We start from the raw sequence: 25,748 nt of genomic DNA, 5'->3' as shown, positions 1-25,748 counted from the left end.
AAATATGTGGTAGTGTGTGTAAATGTATGTGTAGGTGTGTATGTGTGTGTGTGTGTGTGTATATATGTAGGTGTATATGTGTGTATAGATCTGTGTATGAATATGTATTTACATATATGTGTTATTGTATTATGTGTTTATGTAAATCATATTATATTTGTTCATAATAATATGAGCCAGAAACCTAATTATTACAAGTAAGTATCAGTCCTATTATGGTATAGTGTATAGATATGATTAGACGAGGAAGGTTATTATTATTATTAATTATATAAGGAGAAGGGGTGGGAGTTTATAAGTTGTACTTCTTCTCACTCCTTTTCAAATATGTAATATATGTCTTATGTTTAAGTGTTTTGTTTATTTATTTTCCTCTGTTTGATATTCATGTTCGAAATAAATACATCAATCAATCAATCAATCAATCAATCAATTATATGTAAAGGGTAGTATCTCAGCCTCTATTAAACATTGATCTAAGGAAAATACCGTGTGATTTTATGAATGAAAACGCATCAATAAAATAATTAAATTACAGTTCAGACTTTTAGTAATCTATTCAGGGCTGTAGCGTAAAAGGAGTTTATCCGATAACCAGTGAACGCACCAGGAGCAGCAGTCAGCCAATCGCGTGAGACCTCGCGGTGATGGAAAAAAAGAAAAAAAACGGGCCGTTGAAAACTGAGCCGAAGAGCAGAGGCGGAGGAAGAGGAGCCACCGGCACCGGGGCCAGCGTCCAGCAACAAAGCCTCCCTGTAAACGCGGACTGAGAGAGCGAATATCCACCTCCGGCCACTGACCGAAACCGACTCTGCGTTAACGAGCAGCGTGTCACGGAAGAAGCGCAGATGGTGAGTGTTTTTCCGGGGGGGTGTTCGTGGTTCCGCAGCCTCCCCGCCCTCCGCCGCTCTCCTCCGGGGTCTTTTTTGTGAGATGAGGCGGTGGTGGTGGTGGTGGATGTCCGCGGAGGTTTAGCTAACCAGGAGCCGGTTATGGTTTTTAGCTGCAGTGCTCACGTTGGACTGAAATGCCGTTTCCAGGGAAAGACACGGCCAGATAAAAGCGGTTTATTTTCAGGTGTTTTCAGGTTGTGTAAACCTCCGCCGTCGTTCTCTTCAATGTGCTGGATGCTAGCAGCGCGCGCCTCTTATTTTTCTGTTACCTACATAGCACTGGCTATTTAATAAGAGGCTGATTAAACCTACGGAATTACACTTTTACCCCATTTATGTAGCATATAATCCACATTAAGCCATTCTTACCCTGCTAAAACCCTATTTAGAGGCTGTTTTATTTCACATTATGGCTCATAATTAAATGTTTGTGTTGTGTTTGAGCAGCTTAAGGCAGACAAATGAATGTGTTCTTGTTTTTTTTTTTTTTTTTGTATAATTGGCTCAGATGGTTGAGGCTCCAACCTGCTGAGTGTACATAAGACAATAAGATGAATAATATAAGACAGGTTTATTTATCATATACACAGTTATACGTAGTACAGTGCACAGTGAAATGGTTTTTTGTACCTGCAGCCATTAGTAATATATTTATTTATTATAAAGTTTATTTGATAGGGACAATGCAAATTACATAGTATTACATAGTATAAACTTCTATACTACTAGAATATACTAGTTTAAATACAACAGTATATAATATACCTGTTATAAACAAGCTGTAGTAACTGATGATTCACATAAAGAGATGCTATTTTCCATGAACCTGTAAGTGGTTTTTGGAGTTCAGTCAGGTTCCAAAAAGCAGCTGGACTGATTTAGAAGAAAGAGCCCCAAAATAAAAACTACTGGGTCCAAATTCAAATGCTGTTCAGTGGTTACAGTCCACAGTTCATGTTAAACGCAGTTCATTCTGAGTGCCTTGTTTAGTAAAATAGAAAAAAAAAGAGAAGACAAACATCACACAAGATTTTGAAAAGGTATATAATGTATATATTTTAAAAAATATATAAAATTAGCTGTATGTACGAATAATTTCTAGTATTGCTGATGGGGATAAGGTGCATGTACAGTGTTTTTCCTTGTCGTTCTCCTACTAAGGCTCTGTGGGGGTAAAAACGTTTCTTCCGACTCTCAGCTTTTGTTCTCAGACTGTGAAAATGTGAACCTGGTGGCAAAAGGGGAAAGAGAGTGTCCTGGTGGCTGGATCTTTGTAACACCCTTAACATGTAATGTTTTGTGTATGATCTGTTGTAAAGCCAGTATTTACACACAGCAATAAGCGTTGTTATGCATTGGCAAAGAGACTAATGGAATTACTTAGAGAATGACAGCAAAAATGCGTAGAAGTAAAGGGAGGTCCGTTCTTAGGGGATGCACGCTGCTGGTGTGGCTCTACAGGAAGTTTACAGCACCATCTGATTCAGAGCTCCTGCCAAAATAAACTCTCAGTGTGTGAAGGAATAATTATGACCCAAATCTCTCTCCACATGTCACATAAAACACATTTTCTCTTTATTCATTCAATAAATGTAGTGGCCACATGGAGCTTAAGCATACAACACAATGTAAAATATACTGCAAAATATCAAAACTAAGCATGTGGTTGTCTATAACAGTTGTGGAGACTGATCTGCATGATTTACAAAGTCAGGTTTTGTGGTTTGTGTTAGACTTTTCAGACCAGATCTGAGGTCCTTGTTTTGTTTTGTCTTGGAAGTTCAGCCTTGTACTTCTGTCTGTTCTGTGTCACGTTCACGCTCTTTCATGTTTATTCTGTTGCCTTCATGCACATTTCCCGCTTGTATCTGTGCTATGTGGAAGAACAGAAGCATTACAGTAAAATTAATGGGTATAATGAGTGTATTTTGCATCGATGACAGGGCGTTAATAGAACATATAAGTCTGCATGACATATATGCCATGTTGCAGCGCTTTAACCCTGGCATAAAAAAACCTTGGTAATGCAGAAATATCAGTGTATAATGCTCTGGAAATATGTCCAAGATGTGGAAGATCTTCTTTTTTCTCTATTAGCACTGAAAGACAGGAAACCCTAATACAGCAGGGTTTTCCAGACCATTATAGACTTGTGCAGCACCCAAACCATTTTGGGCACCACAGAAGTCAAATTAAGTAAATTCAGTGTGAAATTACTTTTCCCCAGATCTTATAGTTTAGTTGGTCGTTGGTAGCTTCTGTAGTTGGTTTTCTTTTTAAGGATTTTAGGTGTTGTAATGGCAGCACTAATAGCTCATAATGTTTATGAAAAATGTGATGTTTTCTTGTGTGCACACCCCTAAACCCCCCATCTATGCTCCTAAATTGTTCACACACATAGGAAAGACACTGCAGTTGCATAAAATGGCCGTGCAATATATCTGATTAAATATTACTGGAGGTTAGCTTGATGGAAACCGTGGAAAAATAACTAAATCGTTAAATCCTTAGTTGGACCTTCTTGCTCAACAAAGATCTAAATGCAAGCTTTTAGATTCTTGTTTTTTTAATTTTGTCATTATGACTGTGGTTTTGCATGTATTATCAGTAAAGAAAGGGAGTTTTATCAGTTCTTGTAGCCAGAAAACAAGTGATTAAATTGTAATCTTCCATAACATTATAAAAAATTTAGATTTAGTTTTTTTGACTCTCATTGCCCAGCTCTAGTTTGTAGACAAATAACATCAGATTTTCTTGGAGAGGACCTCCAAATACCACAACCACAAAGCTAAGGAAACTCTGTGAGGTATTTACCCTCCACATCCCAGGTTTGTTAAACAAGGAATAATTAAAAAAAAAAAAAAAAATGAGGACAGTCCAAAATCCAGATCATAATATGGATGTAATTGTCTTGTGAGTATTCTTTTTTTGGGAGTATTGAATGCTGACTAATCTACATAATATAAGTAGGTCTGGCCTTGTTTCTGGAGCTTCTGGTCCAGGATAAATGTCTTCTTTTACCTTCGTAGTCTCCAGCTGGTGCTATTGCTGTGTAATGCTGAACTGGAAATCCACTACAACTTTACAGATTAACCATGCATTTCACTGTTTACGCCCACTTTGTGCCCATGTTTGGTCTTGTCGTGGAGTTTACCAACTGCTCTGAGGTCTGGGGAAAAACCACACAGGCCACCACAGCTCCGGCAGTCTGTCATAGAACTCTGGCATATGGCCACGAGCTTAAGTAAGAATATGTTCATTTTCATTTCCCTGCCACTGTCATGTGAGCGCTGCCTGGCTGTAAAATCTGTCAGAGTTGACAGCACAGATTGACACCCTGCCTGATTTACGTCAGTTCGTTCTGATGAATGTGCGTGACTATTTGTCCAGAATGAATTGAAGGAGGGTTTAGCGAAAGCCCGCAGGTGGAATAATAACGTCTTATTTTGTTTCACCCTATGCTCATGTCAGACCATTACCATTAACAGCACAAAAACCTGATTTGTTGAGCGTTGTCAGCGGGGGGCCATATGTTGGGGAGGGGGATGTTTGGAGGTTGTCAGGATGTGCAGAACTGTCATAAATGGGTCGCCAGCAGGTCCCAACCACATGAGCAGCACAGAAATGGTCAGGGGGATACTTTTAACTTGATACACACAGATTTAAATGTTATATTATGTGTGGTTTATTGCAGTTTAAGTCATTTTTTATGAGTGGAACTTCATGTCCAAACGTGGAAAACATTTTGGTTTGTAACTTAGTGATTTTTATGCTTTACAGAGAAGTGTTTTTGGAGATGTTCATATTTTTTTTGTAATATTTTATGACGTGTGACTGCACTTGAAGTTCACCTTCAAGCAAAGAAGACGTTGTTAGTTTCCGCATACCTTACAGATGTCTGAATCTGGCACAGGCATATATATGCAAGCACCTCATAAACGACAGTACACATATTTTTAGTCAGCCTGTTTTTTCCTTTCACCTCTGGATACAAATCTCACTGTAGACTCTGTAAACCTGTACTGAAACATTCTGGCACAGACATTGAAGGACTTAGCACATCTCTGACTTTGAGTTATTTCATTTGTTTCATTTTCCAGACTGGTTTCACTTCAGTCGAATGAAAATCAGATCAGACAGATGGTTTGTAATAAAGGCTGAGCTGCATGTCGTACTGGACCTTCCCAGGAAGACGACAAAAGCCAGTAATTGTTTATTGATCGACAAATAGGGAAATAAACAAACTGCTACCTAACTATTGACATTTTGTAAGTTTTTTCTAATGATATTTGCAGTTTAAGGTATGCATTGTGCTCTTAAAGCTCGGTGTGACTCGTCTCATGTCAGGTGTGGCTTTTTTCTAACCATTTCCTCGTGTACGCTGTGTCTATCAGAACAGATGTCATGTCAGTTATTGGGTTGAAACAGTTCTGTCCCACAAGCAGAACAAACAGAAAAACCTTCCATGATGCAAATCTGAAATTTTTACTACGACCCATTTATTCTTTATTGAAACCAAAAATAATATTCGACACAGCAATATGTTAAGACAGAAACCTGTGTCCCTGTCTCTCATGGCTGGTGAGTGGTTTCTGTCAGTTGTCTACAATATTTTTTGGAAATTATCTGCTTCAGAAATAAAATGTGGTAAATCTCGCATACTTTGATAATATGATTTGTGAAACAAATGACAAAGTCCTCTGACAAGTGAATGTATTATAATGTGCAGACAGTGTTTCAGCTCAGAGATAAACATTCCTTTTGTGAAGAACTGATTCTTTGATTAATTCATACAATTTCACATTTTGATCCCATACTGTATCATGAAAACTATAGAAAACTGTCACTATTCACTTCATTTTTCCTTATGATTGATCCAAATTTGCTAAAGCTTGACTACTTTTATCCTGGAAGCATTTTGCTTGTGGACATTTTACACACATAAAAACTGCATTTTCTACAGTAACAGCCGGCACACTGATTTTCACACTCTTTAATACTTTTACTTCAAAAGGATGTGATCTGTCTATTCAGCTGCCGTGAGAAAGAGGGATGGAGGAATATAGAGCTTTACTGTGGCTAAAACCTGAAAACTTTGTTTTAACTGCTGTTTCAGTTGTGACATGACGGGCTGAGTGATGAAACTGTGATTATAATTTACACTTACATGTCAGTATTGGCTGATATTTGCTGATATCGCCCAGTATCAGCATATAAAAGGTCTTAATTCCAATGGCAGTTGCAGAAAAAAAAAATGTTGTTATGTTTTGCCATAAATTAGCTTTTGTTTTCATTCAGAGGTAATGTGATGGACTGAAACACTTAAATGTCATAACTATCTGAATATTTGTACTGATGATTTTTTTTTTATTTCCAAGATTGGATAATTAACAAAAAAAAATTAAATAAGGAAACAGAAAGTAACATCTGTATCAGCAACAGCTATCTGTCAAAATGTCATCTTAAATATTGGTATTGTTATGAGCTGAAAATGTTGTATTCAGTGCATCCCTCCATATTTTCAGGTTCATTTTGTTTTCTATTATCACCTGAACCACACAATGTGTCAATGTTTTGTTTTGCTTCATTATTTCTCTTCAAACTTGACTTTTTTTATTTTATTTATTTAATTTTCACATAGTAAAAAACATACACTTAAGTACATGTTGGTTAAAAATTTTGATGGATGGTTACCAAAAAACCTCAAGGGGCTTAACAAGTGGCAACCTCCAGATTTAAAAAATTACTACCTCTGCCAAGGAATGGCGGAGGTTATGTTTTCATCGGGGTTTGTTAGTTTGTTTGTTGGTTAGTTAGCATGGTAACTCAAAAAGTTATGGACGGATTTTGATGAAATTTTCAGGAAATGTTAATACTGGCACAAGGAACAAATGATTAAATTTTGGAGGTGATCGGGGGAGAGTGGGGGTGTGTGTGTGACAGATCTGCCTTGGCGGAGGTTTGCGCTCTCCGAGTGCTTTTCTAGTTTACAACTGCAATTAAAAATATAGAAAAATATACTTGGGAAAAAAATGGCCATTAAAAAACAGTAATAGTAGAAACATGGCCGTTTTCATATGTTAGATTGTAGAGGACATGATGATTTTTATAGACATGAGGCTTACTGCTACCACAAATATTATTTTGGTTTCAATAAATAATAAATGGATGTCTGATTTGCCTACTTAAATGCCTTTAAATTTGTTTTTTGGCTGAGGTACAGCAGTTTGTACTAGTTGTGTCGGATGGCCCAGTTTCTCGAAATACAGTGTTTCCCACAGTATCATCAGTCAGAGGCCGACATCTGAGGAGTCACGGTTCGAGTCTGTGGAGCTCCATAATAAAATCTGTCTGTGGTAACTGAAAAACAAAATCACAGGATGGGCAATGGATAGAACAGGGTGCATGTGAGTCTTCAGAGTGAGATGGAAATGGGCCGATAGTGAAGCAGATATTTGCATCTGACTTTGTTCAAGACGGGATGGGACATGTTATCCCGGATTCCGATCCTTGAGGAGAATTCGTGAAAGCGTTCCCTCCTCTTTAATCTGCGATAGCATCTGATGGCTTTTATCACTGGAGGCCTGTTTCTTCATGACCTTTAGTGAGGTTCCTACATGTCATTTTGTTAACACAACCTATCCAACACATTCTTTCTTTTCTTTTTTTTTTTTTTTTGTTCTTTTCATTTTTAAGGCAAAAACATAAACAAACCAGCTGCTGCAGCATTCCATCACTGTCCTAAACATCACAGACTGGAACATGACTGAACAAAATGAACTGAATGTAGTCCGGAGTCATGTTTTAGCTCTGTATTAGACTGATCTGACAGTATAATCAGAGGGGTTCTGTAATTGTGGCCTTAGGCAACCACTTCAAGTGAATTACAGAAGGGGAACACAAAAGCTTTTTTCAGCATACTTACACTGACATCGCATCTTTCTGTGTTGAGTGTGCAGTTTGTAGTTCACAAATGATCCGTTTGGAGAAGCAGACAGGCTGCTCTGACAGCTTGGGAGTTTTACTTTTACTTTAACCCTTTAACCTCTGATGTTTGTGAATATATGTCTGATTTATTTAAAATATTCCAAAAAATTCAACTGTTTGCTTAATAGAAATAAATTCAAAATGTGCTGATAGAATAGACATTGTTCTTTCCATAGATATCTGAGCATGCTCAGTTCACCCCCCTGTGTAATAAAGGATAAAACACAGAACAGTGAGACCGACACAGTATATAAACAGACGATTTGGGCTTTTTTTTTTTTTTTTTTTTTTTTTTTACATCGTTTTCCTTGTCGTTGTTTGTTTTTTCTGTTGTTTGCAGTGCTGTGGTGATTTTTCTTTTCAATTTTTTTTTTCGTGTTTTTACTGAGTTTTGAGCATGTAACTGCTTTTTGGAGTTCAACCAGTTGCCAAAAAGCAGCTGGATTGATTTAGAAAAAAGAGCCCAAAACAAAAACTACTGTGCCCAAATTCAAATCCTTGTTCAATGTGCTCCAGCTCATAGGTCATGTTCAACATCCTAATGTACTTTCTGAGGGCCTTATTTAGTAAAAACCTGTCGAACTTGAATCCACTGAAGAAATTAACACAAGCACATATTCACAGAGCTTTAATGACACTTCTACAGACACAAATTCTAAGCAGTTTCATTTAAAATAACGTCCTTAGGGTTAAAGGGTTAAAACAACAAATTCCCACAGCACACAGACTAAACAACTGAGGCAATAATGGATGGGCAAATCCTGTCTTAAGTGAGGATAAATGTTTATGTCAGAGGAGTCTGGTAGCTTCATGAGGGTGAAAGTAACGCCTTCGGTTAGCTGTTACAAAGGGCTGTCAAACGGAAAAGAAAACACTGAAACATGTGACTAGTCTGTGTCAGTAGCACTACCAAGTTATAACTATGGCCACTGTGAAACCTCCGTCAGGCAATTCCAGATGATTAAACAATTTTGCATATACAACATCACAGACACGTCCACAAATAGACATTGGTCATGAAAGCTGCAATAATTATATGATTAATCAAGTAAACTGTTGACTGTTAAATCAATCACCAACTGTTTTGATAAATGATTAAGCAGTTTGGGTAATTATTTTAACAAAAAGCCAAAATATTACGCTTCGAATTTCTTGAATATGAAGATTTTTACCCTCCGCCAAGGAGGTTATGTTTTTGCCAAGGGTTTGTTTGTTTGTTTGTCTGTTTGTCTTGTTTGTCTGTCCGTTAGTGTGCAACATAACTCAAAAGTTATGGACAAGATTTGGATGAAATTTTCAGGGTTTGTTGGAACCTGGGATAAGGAAGAAATGATTAAATTTTGGTGATGATCGGGGGTGGGGGGCCCACGGGGGGGGCAATGATCAGCCTTGGCGGAGGTCTGCGCTCTCCGAGTGCTTCTAGTTTAGATTTGTTATTCCTCTATGAAAGTTAACTTAATATCATCAGGTCTGTGGACAAAGCCGATATTCAAAGACATCACTAGTCTCTTTTCCATTGGACATCTGTGCAAAACTTTACCGATATTTACTAAATTGTCAAAAAACAGAAGCGCTTAATGTCGGTATTTCCATTAAATTGCAATACGATGATTTGTTTATTTATTATCACGAGATGACACTAGAAGTCATTCTATGAACATTGCGATGCATGTAAACATCATGTTGATTTACAGATATATTCATTATATTATATATACTCCTCTATCCCATACTAAATTTAAAAATATTTCAGTTTTGTGGTATGTCCACACATACTGTACCATGTTTCTTTTAAAACTCTTCCCTTGTTGTAATGTCCGTTAACAGGTCTTTCCATTGCAGTTTTTGCTTGATATGCCCATTTGCGCTATGCCCATAAAACTGCCTCTTGCCAGCGCAAAAACTTTTAGTCAAAAAATGAGAGTTTTGGCGAAAGTGTTGTTTTTCCCATTAGGTACATTTTTATGTGCAAGTTTGTATTTGCGCAATTTGAGGGTCAACGGAAAAGCGACTGTTCTGGGCTTTGGGCAATGGAGTAATCGTTAGTTGGAGCCGTATTGGACAGTCCTCATGATACAACTAGTGTATAGAGACAGATTCCTCTTAACAGCATATAAATAAAGCTTTTACCACTGATTCCTCCTGAATTTGTAGTTTGGAGTTGGTGGAGTTGTTTAGCTTCTGTGGTACTGATTATCATAACTGGAGATGTGCCAACTGTCATCTACTGTAGATAATACACCCACTATGAACAAGTACCTCATACAACCCCATTAATGAGCTAACCCTTAATATATGACCGTTTTTAAGTGCATCTCAGGCTGCTTCTGCATCTTCGTGTAAATCCCTTGGAAGGTTTCCCTGAACAGCATCCACAGACAGGAAGTGAGAAAAGGAGTGTCAGCCGGCGTGCAGACTTTCAGACATCGAACTCATTGCCTTGCCATGAAATGCTCTGTTGCACTCTCTCTGCAAACAGGAAGTTCAAAAAGGGAAGAGAAGTAGTGGCCGAGTGAGCGACCCGACACGATACCAGATGTGTTTTGCTCTGCAGGCTCGTGTGGAACCTCATGGGACCAGAATCAGACGGTTTCATTCATCGCTCCTCAGCCAAAGGCCATGTTCAGCTAGGGCTCATTTTTCTGTCACAGGGGCATTTTTGTTAACCCTTTAACCTCTAATGTATCTGTGGTGAGCGCATGATTTGTTTTAAATATTCATGAAAATTCAGTTTAACTGTTTGCTCAATAAGAACAAAACATGCTGATAAAATAGATCTTGTGCTAGTCTGGGCATCTTAGCATTTTTTTTTTACACAGTTTTCCTTGTTTTTTTGTTTTTTGTTTTTTTCAATTGTGATTAGATCAGGGGTGTCAAATTCATTTTTACTTGAAAGGCCTCATTTTATTCCTTTTTTTTTTTTTTTTTTTTTGGTGCAAAAAGTCAAATTAGATCTGTCTTTCTTTCTTTTGCTTTTTGGAGTTCAACCAGGTGCCAAAAAGCAGCTGGACTGATTTAGAAAAAAACAGAGGCCAAATAAAAACTACTGGGCCCAAATTCAAATCCTTGTTGTTGTTCAGTGTGTTCCCGTTCACAGTTGATGTTCAACATCCTAAATCTCTATTGATGTACATTCTAGTGCCTTATTTAGTCCAAACCTGTCAAACCTCAATTCCTCTCTTTGTCTTTTTTCTGCTATTCCACCTGTTTTGACCCTAAAACACACAGTATAAAACAAAACACATACTCACAGCAGCTTTAATGAACTGAAACAGACATAGATTCACAGCAGCACCTTTACCTGGAATCATATAACTTCATACTAGTCTGGACTTTTTTCGTACTTGGAGGCATCTTTTCACATACCTGCTCAGTCTCTTCATGTTCAAAGTTATTAATGTCAGATTGTTGCCAAAGGGATACTATATATCTTCCCTGCAGCGGCTGTTTAGCTGCAGGAACTGTGCCATCACCTGTAGTCCAAACACTGCTATCTGCCAAAGATATGCTGCATGATCCAACATGATTTGTTTCATAATTGGAAGATGTTGTTTGTTAAAAGTCCTAAAGCACATTGCTCAACAGGTGCTGCACATTTGTAGCATTTTTCTCCACTCTGCTGTTGTGAATGATTAAAATTCTGATTATATTTCTAAAAATAAGGATGAGAGTGGGAGCCTTATTTTGCATCAGTGACATAAGACGTTTGTTAACACAGCGCCTGCCTTCCCTTCTAGGGAAGCTGCTGTACTGAGTCCTGTAACATAACAGTGTGTTCAGTGTTCAAATTTAAACTGGGAGTTTGTCTTCAGTCCATCAGTGCTGCAAACACACTCCATCTATGAAGTCTTTATGAACGTATTGACCTTCACCTGTTGTATTCTTAGATATACAATAGAGGAGTCTGGTCTGTAGTTTTACCACCTGTTTGACTTCTATGATATTGAAGGATCTGCACACTGTAAAAAAAAAAAATTACGCTCTACATTTAAAATCACATGCAAGTAAAAATATTAAAAGCAAAATGTCTCAGAGATTACAGTATGAAAAGTAAAGTATGCATTATGCAGAATGATTCCTTTCTAAATGCTATGGCATATGGAAAATGTTATTTCTCTGTTTCGATCAGAATCGCACATAGGTAACTGGCATCCCTGGAACCCTCATGAGGACGAAGATCAGGAACTGGATTGTGTGAATGTTTTGTTCATAAGTGAATAATGGTTGGAGTCAATATGAGCCACTGTTACATATGTTTGTGAACCGCACTGTATCCTATAGTATCAGCACATCCTGTGTTTTATTGAAAAATTATCCGCACTGCAAAAAAAGGGTGGCTAATAAACAGATAAAAACACTAAATCTGAGGGAAAACGTCCTCAAAACAAATGAAATGGCTGTCCATGCAGCAAGATAATTTTACTTGACAAGATTTCTGAATTAAGATTGTTAAATCTAGAAATAAGCATGTCTACCAGATGTATGAACATGTAAATAAGAAATGAACTCTTTAAACAAGATAAATATCTAACACTTCTAAATCTAAGTTTTTTCCCTCACCCACACTGGCCGCAGGGTATTGTCATCAGTTAGTTGTCCTTCCGTCTGTCCAAAAAACTTTGGCATGCACTGATAAGTCAGGCCACTAGGACAGCTGTGTGCCTGATAGTCAGGCCGAAGGTTTTCAAATGTGTGCACGTTATGTTTTATCTTGAACCAAATAATGCGTGCAGTGATTTTAAGTGTCACAAGACATAGTGGAGTTAAATTTGCAATATTTGTCTCTGAGATGTTTTGGAGTACATGTATAAAACAGCATAAAATAGAAATGCACAAGCACCTGAAAATTGTACTCAAGTACAGTACTTGGGTAAATGTAAATCACTGGGTGGTCTGGGTAAGATGGAAAACATTTAGGAATGTCCTTCAGAGAAGCTGCACAACAGCCTTTTACTGATTACTGAATAAACATGTTTAAAGAGAAAAAAGGGGAACAGCACAACCAAACAAAACCCTCCTCAGTGTCTGCACGGGAAAACTGAAAACACGCACACAGGCAGACGTGTGCTGGTTAATTAAAACTCAAGCGAGGACTCACAGTGTGAGTGTGGGAATGATGCCATGAAGTAAGAGTTGAACCTCTGATGCAAGAAGATTTCACCACCAGTGTGAAAGTGGTCTTTGTTGGGTAAGATACCATGTTCCAGCTGGCTCTACTTCCTCTCAGACTAGTATGTCCAACTGCTCCATAGTTAAGTAAAGCAGACCTAATTATGCTGCAGCTTCTACGTACATTTACATTAATGGGTACCTGTTGTGAATTTTCATCGCTAGCCATTTCCAAAGATCACCTATAATACTAGTGGCTCCATCTGGTAACTTACATTATCGCCTGTTGTCAAGTGCGTATGAGTACTAAGTCACTGCTCTGTCAGTCAGACATGGACAGAGACATGTTCCTTCTTTATGGGCTGTTCCAGCTCCGGTACTGATGCAGATTCCTAGGTTTGTCCGATTCCCTGGGCTGAGGTGGACTGGTCACCAACCCCGTACAGGTGACACCAGTCTAAGATGACACATTGTCAGCCAGTGTTGGGTCCCATCTGTAGGACAATGGTGGAGTGCAAAGCTTACGGCTGCACAAACAAGCTCAAACTCGCTCACTGACTGCTGCTTGTTTACGTGCACTCGATCACCCGAAATCAATGATGGTACGTCACTTCCAGCCGGTATTGGCTGCTCTCATAGGTTCTGCCCCCGGCCATAATTCATGTAATAAAAAGGTCCAGTGTGGTGCATTTCTGGTGTTTGTTTTTTTTTTCACTAAATTTGGACCTCTCTTGCTTATAAGTAATACACAAAGCACAATTCATGTCGTAAGCATGATCAGTACAGGTACACTTTAAAGTCAGGACCAGTGTTATTAGGATTTGGTCAGACTGCCAGCACAGATCTGCCTCTCTACATCATATCCAGAAACATACATGTTCTGTCCATCCTCTGTGTTCATTTTGTCTGTATTTCTGTCCGTCCTCTGGGAGTTTGCGGATGTGAACCCAAATCGAGAATGTGTTGCAGTACCACCGGGAATCTTAAGGGGCAGTGTTGAGATATGAAGAGAATAATTTCCAGAAATGGTGGAACTTTTCAAAGAGTGCTACACAACATCATGACTCGCCTAAATATACACGCCACTTTTAATTGGAGGGTTATCTACACACATTATAAGCTTTCTGTGTGTATGCATTAGTGTTAAGGGTTAGGGTTATGTGAACCGGTGGTCTTAGTGTCAGTTGGCAATGAATAACACACAAAAGGTTGAAAATGCATACGTATAGCACGCCAAATGCCAGAAGAACTGGCATGACATACAACGCCATTTCATAAAATGGGTCTCCAGAGCGATTGTGTGAGTTAGTGAAAAACCACCGACATATTTACAACTACCCTTCACAATATCAACATTAGTATCCACATTAGTAATACCTCCTGTTGTCACCGTGTTTGTTATTATTGACTTTCTTCTTTTTTTTCTCAAAAAGCTTTACTCTTCTTCGTGGTATTCGGCCAGTATGTTGATTAAGAGTGGTGGATTGATTGACAAACACTCATTCCAACGCAATCTAGGTATGAAGGCAGTGACACTTGACACCATTTGAAACGGACATACCTGTTTACGTACGTGAAGTGAGCGTGAACGGGCCTTTAATGTAACTGGGTCATCTAGTCAGTTCAGTAGTTTTTGTCCTGCTGATTGGCAACAAACAAACAACGTGATTGAAAACAATAAAAAGTGCAGACAGTCTCTATTTAAGATCTGATTTGAGAAACAAATCTGATTTGCCTGACGTCTGAACCAAGCCTTCCTATTGTTAGTCTCCTTTATAAATCAGGTGTCACCCTGTGGTATTTAACATTTTGCATAGATAATAACTCTCCGATAGTGCGTCCACTTGAAGCTAAAAGCAGCAGAACAGTTGTCTGTTATCAGTCTTGCATTAGGATGGATGTCAGTTAATTTGCTGCTGTTCCCACGGGGACTCTGTACGACAGAGGAAGCCACATGTGTCATAACAACTTCCTGCCACATTCGTGCTGTTCAGTGACAAATGAGACTCATGTACATATAAGGCAAAAAAAGATAAGATGGCACAAACCAATCTGCAGTCACGTCTGAGTGTGTGTGTGTGTGTGTGTGTGTGTGTGTGTGTGTGTGTGTGCGTGTGTGTGTGTGTGTGTGTGGAATGTGTGCCTACCCCCTAACATGGTAACTTATCCTGCTGTGTTGTTCTAAAGCCAAAAACCTCAACAACTTAAAAATATATCAGTTGTGCTTTCACTCAGATCAGCATTGCAGCACTGCGTGTTTTCCTTTTTTGGCCAAATTTAATTCTTCTGGCCTCCCTGACCTCATTTGCAGGCTCTTCCACTGAACCAGACTCCATCTACATACTGTATGTGCAGTGGAAGCGTAATGCATTCACAGTCGTCTATAGTGTCAATGCATGTGAAAAGATCAAAGTAACGTTGGCTTAGCAGTCGCGCTCTTCAACAGGAAGTGGTCTAGCGTGCAGCCTGTGAGATAACCAGCAAAATGTGATCTGTCTGGCTTTGTAGCGGTACTGTATGAAGTAAGCACTATCAGGATTCAGGGATGAGGAGATGAAGAGGCCAAACAAACAGTCGGGCTTTAGAGTGAACCTATAGGAAGCTGTTAATGTGCTAATCGCTTCAAAAGCATGTCTTCCGGTTCTCATAAGTGCTGACAACATCCTTTACTTTTCTTGCCGCTCTGTTGTTCAGTGGTGCATTAAAGGAAAAGGGTCAAATACAGTAAATAACAACACTGAGGAAACAGCTGTTTACATCATTTATCATAGAGAGACTCAGCAGCTCATCCCAGAATATTAAATAAACAATGGACACATAAGGATGGTGATGGTGTTTAACTTCTGCTTCGGTTCTGTTTGTTTTTGTATTACCTTATGTTTGTGCTGACATCTGCACACGCATAGACATGATGACATCAGCTGGATCCATGCCAAAATAAGCTACAGTACGTGCGAGGGGCGGGGTTTGTTCTTATTAATGGTGTTCAAATACAGTAAATAAATGGCTTTCCTTCTGAATTATTATAGACCTATTATATTTGACAGTCAAATGTAAAGTAGAATTTCACTGTGAAACCATAACAGTGGTAGTTTTGTCTGTGTACTGATGATGTCGACCATTTATCTTCAGGTTCATTGAAGTTCTGTGTAGATGCAACATATTTAATCTGCTGTGTTTTGATCTCAACACATTACTTCCAACAATGTAACCCTCAGAGACATAAACAGCCACTAGTGACGAAAAGCGTCTAGTGATCGATCCAAATGTGTAATAACTTTTCAGCCACTAATCCTATCAATGCATGTAAATAATTCAGGCAAAATGCAGTTTCTCAGTTTTCAGTGACATCAGATATGACCCATTTGGACATTCAGAGGCTCCGTAGTGAACGTGGACACACCATCCTCTTCCACAATATTGATTTACCAGTAAAACACATGTAGTTTGACAAATGCAAGTAGGAATTGACACTTGTTTTTACATTTATTTAATGATGTATTTTGCTGAAAAGGTCTTCAGTTTTCTCATTTTTGATATAATAGCCTTTGATTTGACTCTTGGCTTTTATAAACATCTATATGATCAGTTAATTAAATATAGGAAAATATTTGATTTATACTGAAAAATGCAAAATACACAGGATAATATTAGAATAAATGGTGTTAAATCACATAGGAAAGGTTCATTGACAAAACTAGTGGTAGGTTTTTAAGGGTTAAAGAGTGACATTAGTCTCATACTGTGATGGACCAAACTGTCCACCCTGGAACTTATTTTTGTCGGTGACAGGGTGGACACATTTGTTTCATATTTTGTCGTCTGCTTGTACTTTGTCTGTTTGCAAAAAATGGATTAAAAATGTGGGAGCTTGATCATCATAGTCTGGCCAGCCATTGGTTTTCTCAGTGTAGTCAATACTGAGAAAACAGTTTGGAATTGGGCCACTGTGAAATATGCACAGTTTATTCTATACTGAACCAATCACAAGTCTGGGGGGGTTTCGCAACGTGTCTTTATTTTTTTTTGTCAGTTCCATGTCTGCAAATCTCTGTACAACTGTTGTCGGTTGTTTGACTCAAAGATAAGGATTGAATTACAGATTACACCCTGTATTCTTAAATTTCTCTGACAAAAACATCACTTCCATCTTATCTGTGATTGGTTTACTCAGCGCCTGTTAGTCCTGCCTTCATATTTGGATTCAAGCCCCGCGATTCCAGACGGATTTCTCATTGAGAAAGACGGATGGCCAGCCAGGTTAATGACCAACATGCATTTCTAACAGAATACAGTCGACTGAACACATTGAACATAAAGTTGAGTGGAAAATCTCAAGGATTTTTTTTGGACACTTTGAAATCTGAAAAGCACCTTATAGTGATATTGACCCCAGAAACGGAGTTAGTTAATTTCAAAATAGTCCAAGTAACGAGTTTAACCCTAAAGTAAAGGTTAACAGTAGTTAAACAGACTGTATTATCCACTTAACTGTGCAAATGAAACATAGTTTTCCTAAACAAACACAACAGATAGTGAGTGAACATAACTGTTAGAAAGTGTGCTAGCCCTGAAAACACAACGATCAGCATTTGTCTCCAATGTCAGAGATCTGCTTCTCTTTGCAGCTCAGGTCATAGCCCCTTCACCCCCCTCTACCCCCATCACCCCCCCCTTGTCCAACTTCAGCCAAACTATGTTACATAACAGGGTTTTAGCCAAGTCTGCAGCGGACTTTTCCCCCCTGCCTTAACAGAGGCCGCCCTTCTTCCCCCCACACACCGGCTTTTCCATAGCCGTCACTGTGTTCCTCTGTCTGCTCATTATCCGCTTGAGCTACCTGTTAGTCCTGCTTAAATATGTAGCCGCGCTTGTTGCTACAGGGGACCTGCTCAATACTCCAAAGGGCAGAACCACCCAGTGTTTCTTCTTTGTTTTTATTCTCCCGAGTCACCCAGGGAAGTCATTCAATCGCCACCGTCATTCTGAAACATCAAAAAATCAACACCTGCAGTGAAGAGGGAAGTGTTGTGACCTGTGTGAAAGGGTGGCGAGAGAATTAAAGCACAAACCTGCAATTGTGGATGATTGTAGAGTGATAGGAATGCTTCATTACATACGGGGTTATAGAGACAAGACAACTAATAGTGTAGATAAAAGGCTGACAGGGTTCACGTATTTGATCTAAAGCCTTTAACTCATAAAGACCCAAACACCCACTGGCAACCAAAACCATCTACTGATCTAAACTGTCTAACACCTGTTGATCCACTAATCCTAGCAATACATGTAAATAATTTGTGTAAAATACAGTTTGTCATCTTTTCATGGTCACCAGATATGACCCATTTTACATTCAGAGGCTTTGTAGTTATCATCTTCTACAACACTGATTCACCAGTAAAACCCATGGAATTGGATCAATGATAGCGGAGAGACAAACTTGCTGTATGTATATATATATATATATATATATATATATATATATATATATATATATATATATATATATATATATATATATATCCATCCATCCATCCATTCTCTTCCGCTTATCCGGGGCCGGGTCGCGGGGGTAACAGTCTAAGCAGGGATGCCCAGACTTCCCTCTCCCCAGACACCTCCTCCAGCTCTTCCGGGGGGATCCCGAGGCGTTCCCAGGCCAGCCGAGAGACATAGTCTCTCCAACGTGTCCTGGGTCTTCCCCGAGGTCTCCTCCCGGTGGGACATGCCCGGAACACCTCCCCAGGGAAGCGTCCAGGAGGCATCCGAAACAGATGCCCGAGCCACCTCAGCTGGCCCCTCTCAACGCGGAGGAGCAGCGGCTCTACTCCGAGCTCCTCCCTGGTGACTGAGCTCCTCACCCTATCCCTAAGGGTGCGCCCAGCCACCCGACGGAGGAAACTCATTTCGACCGCTTGTATCCGGGATCTGGTCCTTTCGGTCATGACCCAAAGCTCATGACCATAGGTGAGGGTAGGAACGTAGATTGACCGGTAAATTGAGAGCTTCGCCTCTCGGCTCAGCTCCTTCTTTACCACAACCGACCGGTACAGCGACTGCATCACTGCAGACGCTGCACCGATCCGTCTGTCAATCTCACGCTCCATCCTTCCCTCACTCGTGAACAAGACCCCGAGATACTTAAACTCCTCCACTTGGGGCAAAGACTCCCCACCGACCCGGAGAGGGCAAACCACCTTTTTCCGGTCGAGAACCATGGCCTCGGACTTGGAGGTGCTGATCCTCATCCCGCTCGCTTCACACTCGGCTGCAAACCGCCCCAGTGCACGCTGAAGGTCCAGGTTCGATGAGGCCAACAGGACAACATCATCTGCAAAAAGCAGAGATGAAATCCTTTGGTCCCCAAACCGGACCCCCTCCGGCCCTTGGCTGCGCCTAGAAATTCTGTCCATAAAAATTATGAACAGAACCGGTGACAAAGGGCAGCCCTGCCGGAGACCAACATGCACCTGGAACAGGTCTGACTTACTGCCGGCAATGCGAACCAGGCTCCTGCTTCGGTCATACAGGGACCGGACTGCCCTTAGCAAAGGGCCCCGGACCCCATACTCCCGAAGCACCTCCCACAAGATACCACGAGGGACACGGTCGAACGCCTTCTCCAGATCCACAAAACACATGTGGACTGGTTGGGCGAACTCCCATGAACCCTCGAGCACCCGATGGAGAGTATAGAGCTGGTCCAGCGTTCCACGACCAGGACGAAAACCGCCTTGTTCCTCCTGGATCCGAGGTTCGACTATCGGTCGGATCCTCCTCTCCAGTACCCTGGAATAGACTTTCCCCGGGAGGCTGAGGAGTGTGATCCCCCTATAGTTGGAGCACATCCTCCGGTCCCCTTTCTTAAAAAGGGGAACCACCACCCCGGTCTGCCAATCCAGAGGTACTGTCCCCGACCGCCACGCGATGTTACAGAGACGTGTCAACCAAGACAGTCCCTGCACATCCAGAGACTTAAGGTACTCAGGGCGAATCTCATCCACCCCCGGTGCCCTGCCACCGAGGAGCTTGCCAACCACCTCGGTGACTTCAGCTTGGGTGATGGACGAGTCCACCTCTGAGACCTCAGCCTCTGCTTCTTCTATGGAAGACGTGGCAGTGGGATTGAGGAGATCCTCGAAGTATTCCTTCCACCGCCCGACAACATCCCCAGTCGAGGTCAGCAGCTCCCCACTTCCACTGTAAACAGTGTTGGTGGCGCACTGCTTTCCCCTCCTGAGGCGCCGGATGGTTTGCCAGAATTTCCTCGAGGCCGACCGATAGTCCTCCTCCATGGCCTCCCCAAACTCCACCCAGACCCGAGTTTTTGCCTCCACAACCGCCTGGGCTGCAGCACGCTTGGCCTTCCGGTACCCATCAGCTGCCTCGGGAGTCCCACGGGCCAACAAGGCCCGATAAGACTCCTTCTTCAGCTTGACGGCATCCCTTACTTCCGGGGTCCACCACCGGGTTCGGGGATTGCCGCCACGACAGGCACCAGAGACCTTGCGACCACAGCTCCGAGCAGCCGCTTCGACAATGGAGGTGGAGAACATGGTCCACTCGGACTCAATGTCCCCAGCCTCCCCCGGGATCTGGGAGAAGCTCTTCCGGAGGTGGGAGTTGAAGACCACACTGACATCGGGTTCTGCCAGACGTTCCCAACAGACCCTCACAACACGTTTGGGCCTGCCGAGTCGGTCCGGCTTCGTCCTTCGCCAGCGGATCCAACTCACCACCAGGTGGTGATCGGTTGACAGCTCTGCCCCTCTCTTCACCCGAGTGTCCAAAACACGTGGCCGGAGGTCTGATGATATGACAATGAAGTCGATCATCGACCTCCGGCCTAGGGTGTCCTGGTGCCAAGTGCACTTATGGACATCCCTGTGTTGGAACATGGTGTTTGTTATGGACAAACTGTGACTAGCACAGAAGTCCAGTAACAGAACACCACTCGGGTTCAGATCAGGGAGGCCGTTCCTCCCCATCACCCCCCTCCAGGTCTCACTGTCGTTGCCCACGTGGGCATTGAAGTCGCCCAGGAGAACAACGGAGTCCCCAGTCGGAGCACCATCCAGCACCCCTCCCAGAGACTCCAAGAAGGCCGGGTACTCTGCACTGCTGTTCGGCCCGTAGGCCGAAACAACAGTGAGGCACCTGTCCCCGACCCGAAGGCGTAGGGACACGACCCTCTCGTTCACCGGGGTGAACCCCAACACATGGCGGCTGAGCTGAGGGGCTATAAGTAAGCCCACACCAGCCCGCCACCTCTCACCGCGGGCAACGCCAGAGAAGTGGAGAGTCCAGCCCCTTTCGAGGGGTTGGGTTCCAGAGCCCAAGCTATGTGTGGAGGTGAGCCCGACTATATCTAGACGGTATCTCTCAACCTCCCTCACAAGCTCTGGCTCCTTCCCCCCCAGCGAAGTGACATTCCATGTCCCAAGAGCTAGACTCCGTGTCCGGGGATCAGGTTGTCGGGCTCCCTGCCTTCGACTGTCACCCAATCCACACTGCACCCGGCCCCTATGATTCCCTCGATGGGTGGTGAGTCCGTCGGAGGGTGGGCCCACGTCGCTCTTTCGGGCTGGGCCCGGCCGGACCCCGTGGGCATAGGCCCGACCACCAGGCGCTCGCATGCGAGCCCCAACCCCGGGCCTGGCTCCAGGGTGGGGCCCCGGCTGCGCCGTACCGGGCAACGTCACTTTCTTAAGATGTTTGTTATTCATAGGGGCTTCTGAACTGCTCTTAGTCTGGCCCGTCACCCAGGACCTGTTTGCCTTGGGAGACCCTACCAGGGGCATAAAGCCCCCGACAACATAGCTCCTGGGATCATTCGGGCACACAAACTCCCCCACCACGATAAGGTGGCAGTTCAAGGGGGAGTATATATATATATATATATATATATATATATATATATATATACTACTATATATTATATATATATATATATACACACACACACATATATATGTGTGTGTGTGTGTGTGTGTGTGTGTGTGTATATATATATATATATATATATATATATATACACACACACACATATATAATATAAATGAAATGTTATTTTGTAATATATATATATATATATATATATATAACAAAATAACATTTTAAAAATGTATTAAAAAAAAAACCTACATAAAAATTATGTGGAAAAAATAAGCAAAAAAGTACTAAAATAAAGTAGAAAGGATCAAATACGCAACAAAACGAACAAAAACAGCCAATGAACAAAAATGAATAATAAATCATCAAAATAAGTAAAATGAACAAAATAAACCACAAGCAAGAAAAATAAACAAAAGAACAAACAAAATGAACAAAAACAAATAAAATGAATAAAAAATTTATAAAATAAGTGACCCAATTGGATGTTCAGAGGCTCCGTAGTTACCATGGAAATGACATCATATACTGCAACATTGATTCACCAGTAAAACCCATGGAGTTGGATCAGTGACAGTGGATGGACACACTGGGTTTATGTTCAGTTATTGCTATCTTTGCTGAAAAAGTCACTTTTTCTTCAGTTTTCTCTATTTTGATATAATTACCTTTGAATTTACTTTCAGTTATCATGAACATCTAAATTAAATGTAGGAAAATACATGATTTACAGTGAAACATGCAAAATACAGAATATAGCTAATATTATAATAAATGATGATATATCACTAAGAAAGGTTAAATATAGAGGAAAAATTTAATGTGGGAACTGCCATACAAGCAGTACTGGCTCTTTATGGGTTAAATGTAAATGGTGGTTGTGAGCTGTTGAGCTATGTTAGTGGGCCCATGCAGAGTCCCAGAGCTGAGCTCATATGACCAGACAGAAGGCACCTGATCCTCTCCCAGGGGCGCAAAGAGACAGATGGAGCAAACAGAGAGAGGGGGAGAGGAACAGATCAGACTGACAATACCAATACTGAGGGAAAGGTAAGAGGAGGACAGAGCAGGAACACAGCAGGGAGGTTCTGGAGCTTTTCTGTGTCAGTCTGTGTCTGTACGAACCAAACACATTTGACTGCATTTGTTTACTGTGTGTTCTGTCTTTTACAGGACACCAGAAACGCCACTGAGGAGAAACCTGTCCAGAGGTCAAAGGTAAATGTCTGTTATGTGAATATTAATATATAATATATTAAGTCATTTGTAGCATAAATTATCTACAAGAAGTCAGATATCTCCAGCTCTTTGGGTCATTGATTTGCATTTTCAGCTCATCCTGTTCCTTTTCAAATGGTTCACTTTCTTTTTTATGTAATTCTTTTGTTGTTGATTTTATTGCAAATATTCTAAATAAATAAATAAACAAACACGAGCTATTGGGAAGGCACTGTATCCGTCATTGTCGTCTCCATCTTCATCTTTGTCTTTGTTAGCAATTTCTTGAAACATCCTCTCTGACAAAACTACTGGTCGGATTAATTTCAAATTTTTTTATCTGCCTTCCTTGGGACAATGTGTACAAAGTATGTTCACAGTTTTGACAAAAAATGTTCCTCTCCTTCTAATTGTCCATATTTTGACGGTTTATAACATGTAAATGGTTAGAGATATCAATATAGTTACTGTTGATCACTGATAGCAAACCATATATGGACTTTCATTTGGGTCCATGACCTTTGACCTTGAGTGACCTTGAAGGGTCAAACTCAAGATCACCAATGTCTACATTTCAAAAATCTTCTTCTCTGAAACTACTGGCTGGATTCATTTCAATTTTTTTTATGTAAATTCCTTGGGACAATGTGTACAAAGTTTGCTCACAGTTTTCAGAAATACACATTTTTAAATTTTTGCTGAAGTACTAAAAAATTGCCTGTACTTCTAATGGTCCATATTTTGATGGTTTATAACATGGAAATGACCAGAGATATCAATGCAGTTCCTATTGAACACTGATAGAAGTCATATATGGACTTTGACTGAATGAGCTGAGTTCTCCTCCAGTGAAAGTACCGCCCACTTCTATTCATCCAGACCACAGGATTTAACCTGAATTGAATGTGTCCCAGTACTTTTGTCCATTTAGTGTTTGACTTAGGCCGTTATGCTATAAGGCTAACGATATTTATGTGCTCAGTCCTTCAGCTTTAAGACTCAAAAGGAAGTGTGTGCATCATGTGAGAAGACCGTCTACCCAATGGAGAGACTGGTTGCCAACAACCTGATCTTCCACTCCAAATGCTTCTGCTGTAAACACTGCAACTCCAAACTCAGGTGAGTGTCCGTCGGACTGTTAATCACCATGGATCTGCAGTGGTGTTCCTTCCTCCTGACTCCTGTCTATGTCTGTCTCTGCAGCCTCGGCACCTATGCAGCTCTCCAAGGGGAGTTTTACTGCAAACCCCACTACCAGCAGCTGTTTAAAAGCAAAGGCAACTACGACGAGGGCTTCGGACGCAAACAGTACAAAGAGCGCTGGGCCTCCAAGGAGACAGAAAATATTACAAAGACGCCCTAATCATGTCTTGGCCTCGCCTCTTCCCTGTCCTCTAACACCTCCGACACATCACAACGAACACACGCCTCATACGCTGGGTGTCGTAAAACCACCCACCCGCGCACTCACTCGCTTTGTAAACGCCATCAGATCAGATACATGCACAAGCAGGTAGGACAGGGACATCAGACTTAGTTCAGTTCAGGGGCCACATTCAGTCCAATTTGACCAAACCATTCAAATAATAACATAATAACCTATAAATAATGACAACTCCAAGTTTTTCTCTTTGTTTTTGTGCAATAAAAAACATTAAATGATGAAAATATCTACATTTACAAACTATCCTCTCACAAAAAAAATGTGAATAACCAGAAAAAATGAAGAAAAATTAGTGCAATTTTAAGAATTTCATTCCTCAACTCCACAAACATTTGGTAACAGGTCGAATACTGTTAAAATTTTGAAGTTTGGAGTCAAAATAAGAATAATTTCCGCAATATTATATCTCAGTTTATTATTAACACAACTTATAGATCGGCTCTACAAATGCACAAAACATTTAGTAACAGGCAGAATATTGTTAAAACTGCACTTAATTTTCAGGTTCACATTTTATTATTAAATGGTTGTTATGCTGTTATTTTACTTGAGATCATATTGGTCTGAATGTGGAACCTGAACTTAAACCAGTTCAACATCCTTGACTGTTAATATCTTCAGTGTAATTTTTGCACTTTGCAAAATCATCCCGTGGGCCGGATTGGACCCTTATGAGGGCCGGTTTTGGCCCATGGACCGCATGTTTAACACCTATGAGGTCGGACATGACTGGCCAGTCATAATCCACACCACTTCAAATAATTAATGTGGATATTTTTGGGGTTTTATCTTTACTGATCTCTGAATTTGTAGTTGATCATGACCAAAAGCCTTCTCTGGTATGGGGAGTGACATAAAAAATGCTTTTTTTAAATTTAATTTTACTTTATTTTTTTCAATGATTTGCACCCTGAGTTTTTCTTTTTTTTTCTTTTCAGTAAGTAAACTGTATGCTCAGGCAAACATATCAGACAAATGACATGATTTGCAGGAGAGCATACACTCAGGTCAATTTACAGAGGGTCTTCACTTTCATCGTCACCTAAGAATTTTAACGATATTCCACACAAATCCAACCCAGTCCTCAGTATTGTGACTGTATCTGTCAGGTTTCATGTATCTGAGGAACGAACAGGGTACAGAGTACTGTAAAATAACATGCACATCAGCAACAGCGCACCTCTGTTTAGTTTTATTAGTGT

At 40.8% G+C, this 25,748-nt stretch overlaps 1 protein-coding gene across 1 annotated transcript; it reads left to right on the top strand.

Moving 5' to 3' along the window:
- Positions 1 to 686: 686 nt before the first annotated feature.
- limd2 (LIM domain containing 2) lies at positions 687 to 24,765 on the top strand. Its single transcript, XM_030140104.1, has 4 exons — positions 687 to 851; positions 23,058 to 23,102; positions 24,085 to 24,221; positions 24,306 to 24,765. The coding sequence occupies exons 1-4, from the start codon at positions 849 to 851 to the stop codon at positions 24,463 to 24,465; spliced, it is 345 nt and encodes a 114-aa protein (XP_029995964.1). The 5' UTR covers positions 687 to 848; the 3' UTR covers positions 24,466 to 24,765.
- Positions 24,766 to 25,748: the final 983 nt, after the last annotated feature.

The sequence above is a fragment of the Sphaeramia orbicularis genome, chromosome 8 (assembly GCF_902148855.1).
Source record: "Sphaeramia orbicularis chromosome 8, fSphaOr1.1, whole genome shotgun sequence".
Taxonomy (NCBI): domain Eukaryota; kingdom Metazoa; phylum Chordata; class Actinopteri; order Kurtiformes; family Apogonidae; genus Sphaeramia; species Sphaeramia orbicularis.
The sequence above is the reverse complement of the archived record's forward strand: the minus strand, read 5'-3'. Positions and strand labels throughout refer to the sequence as shown.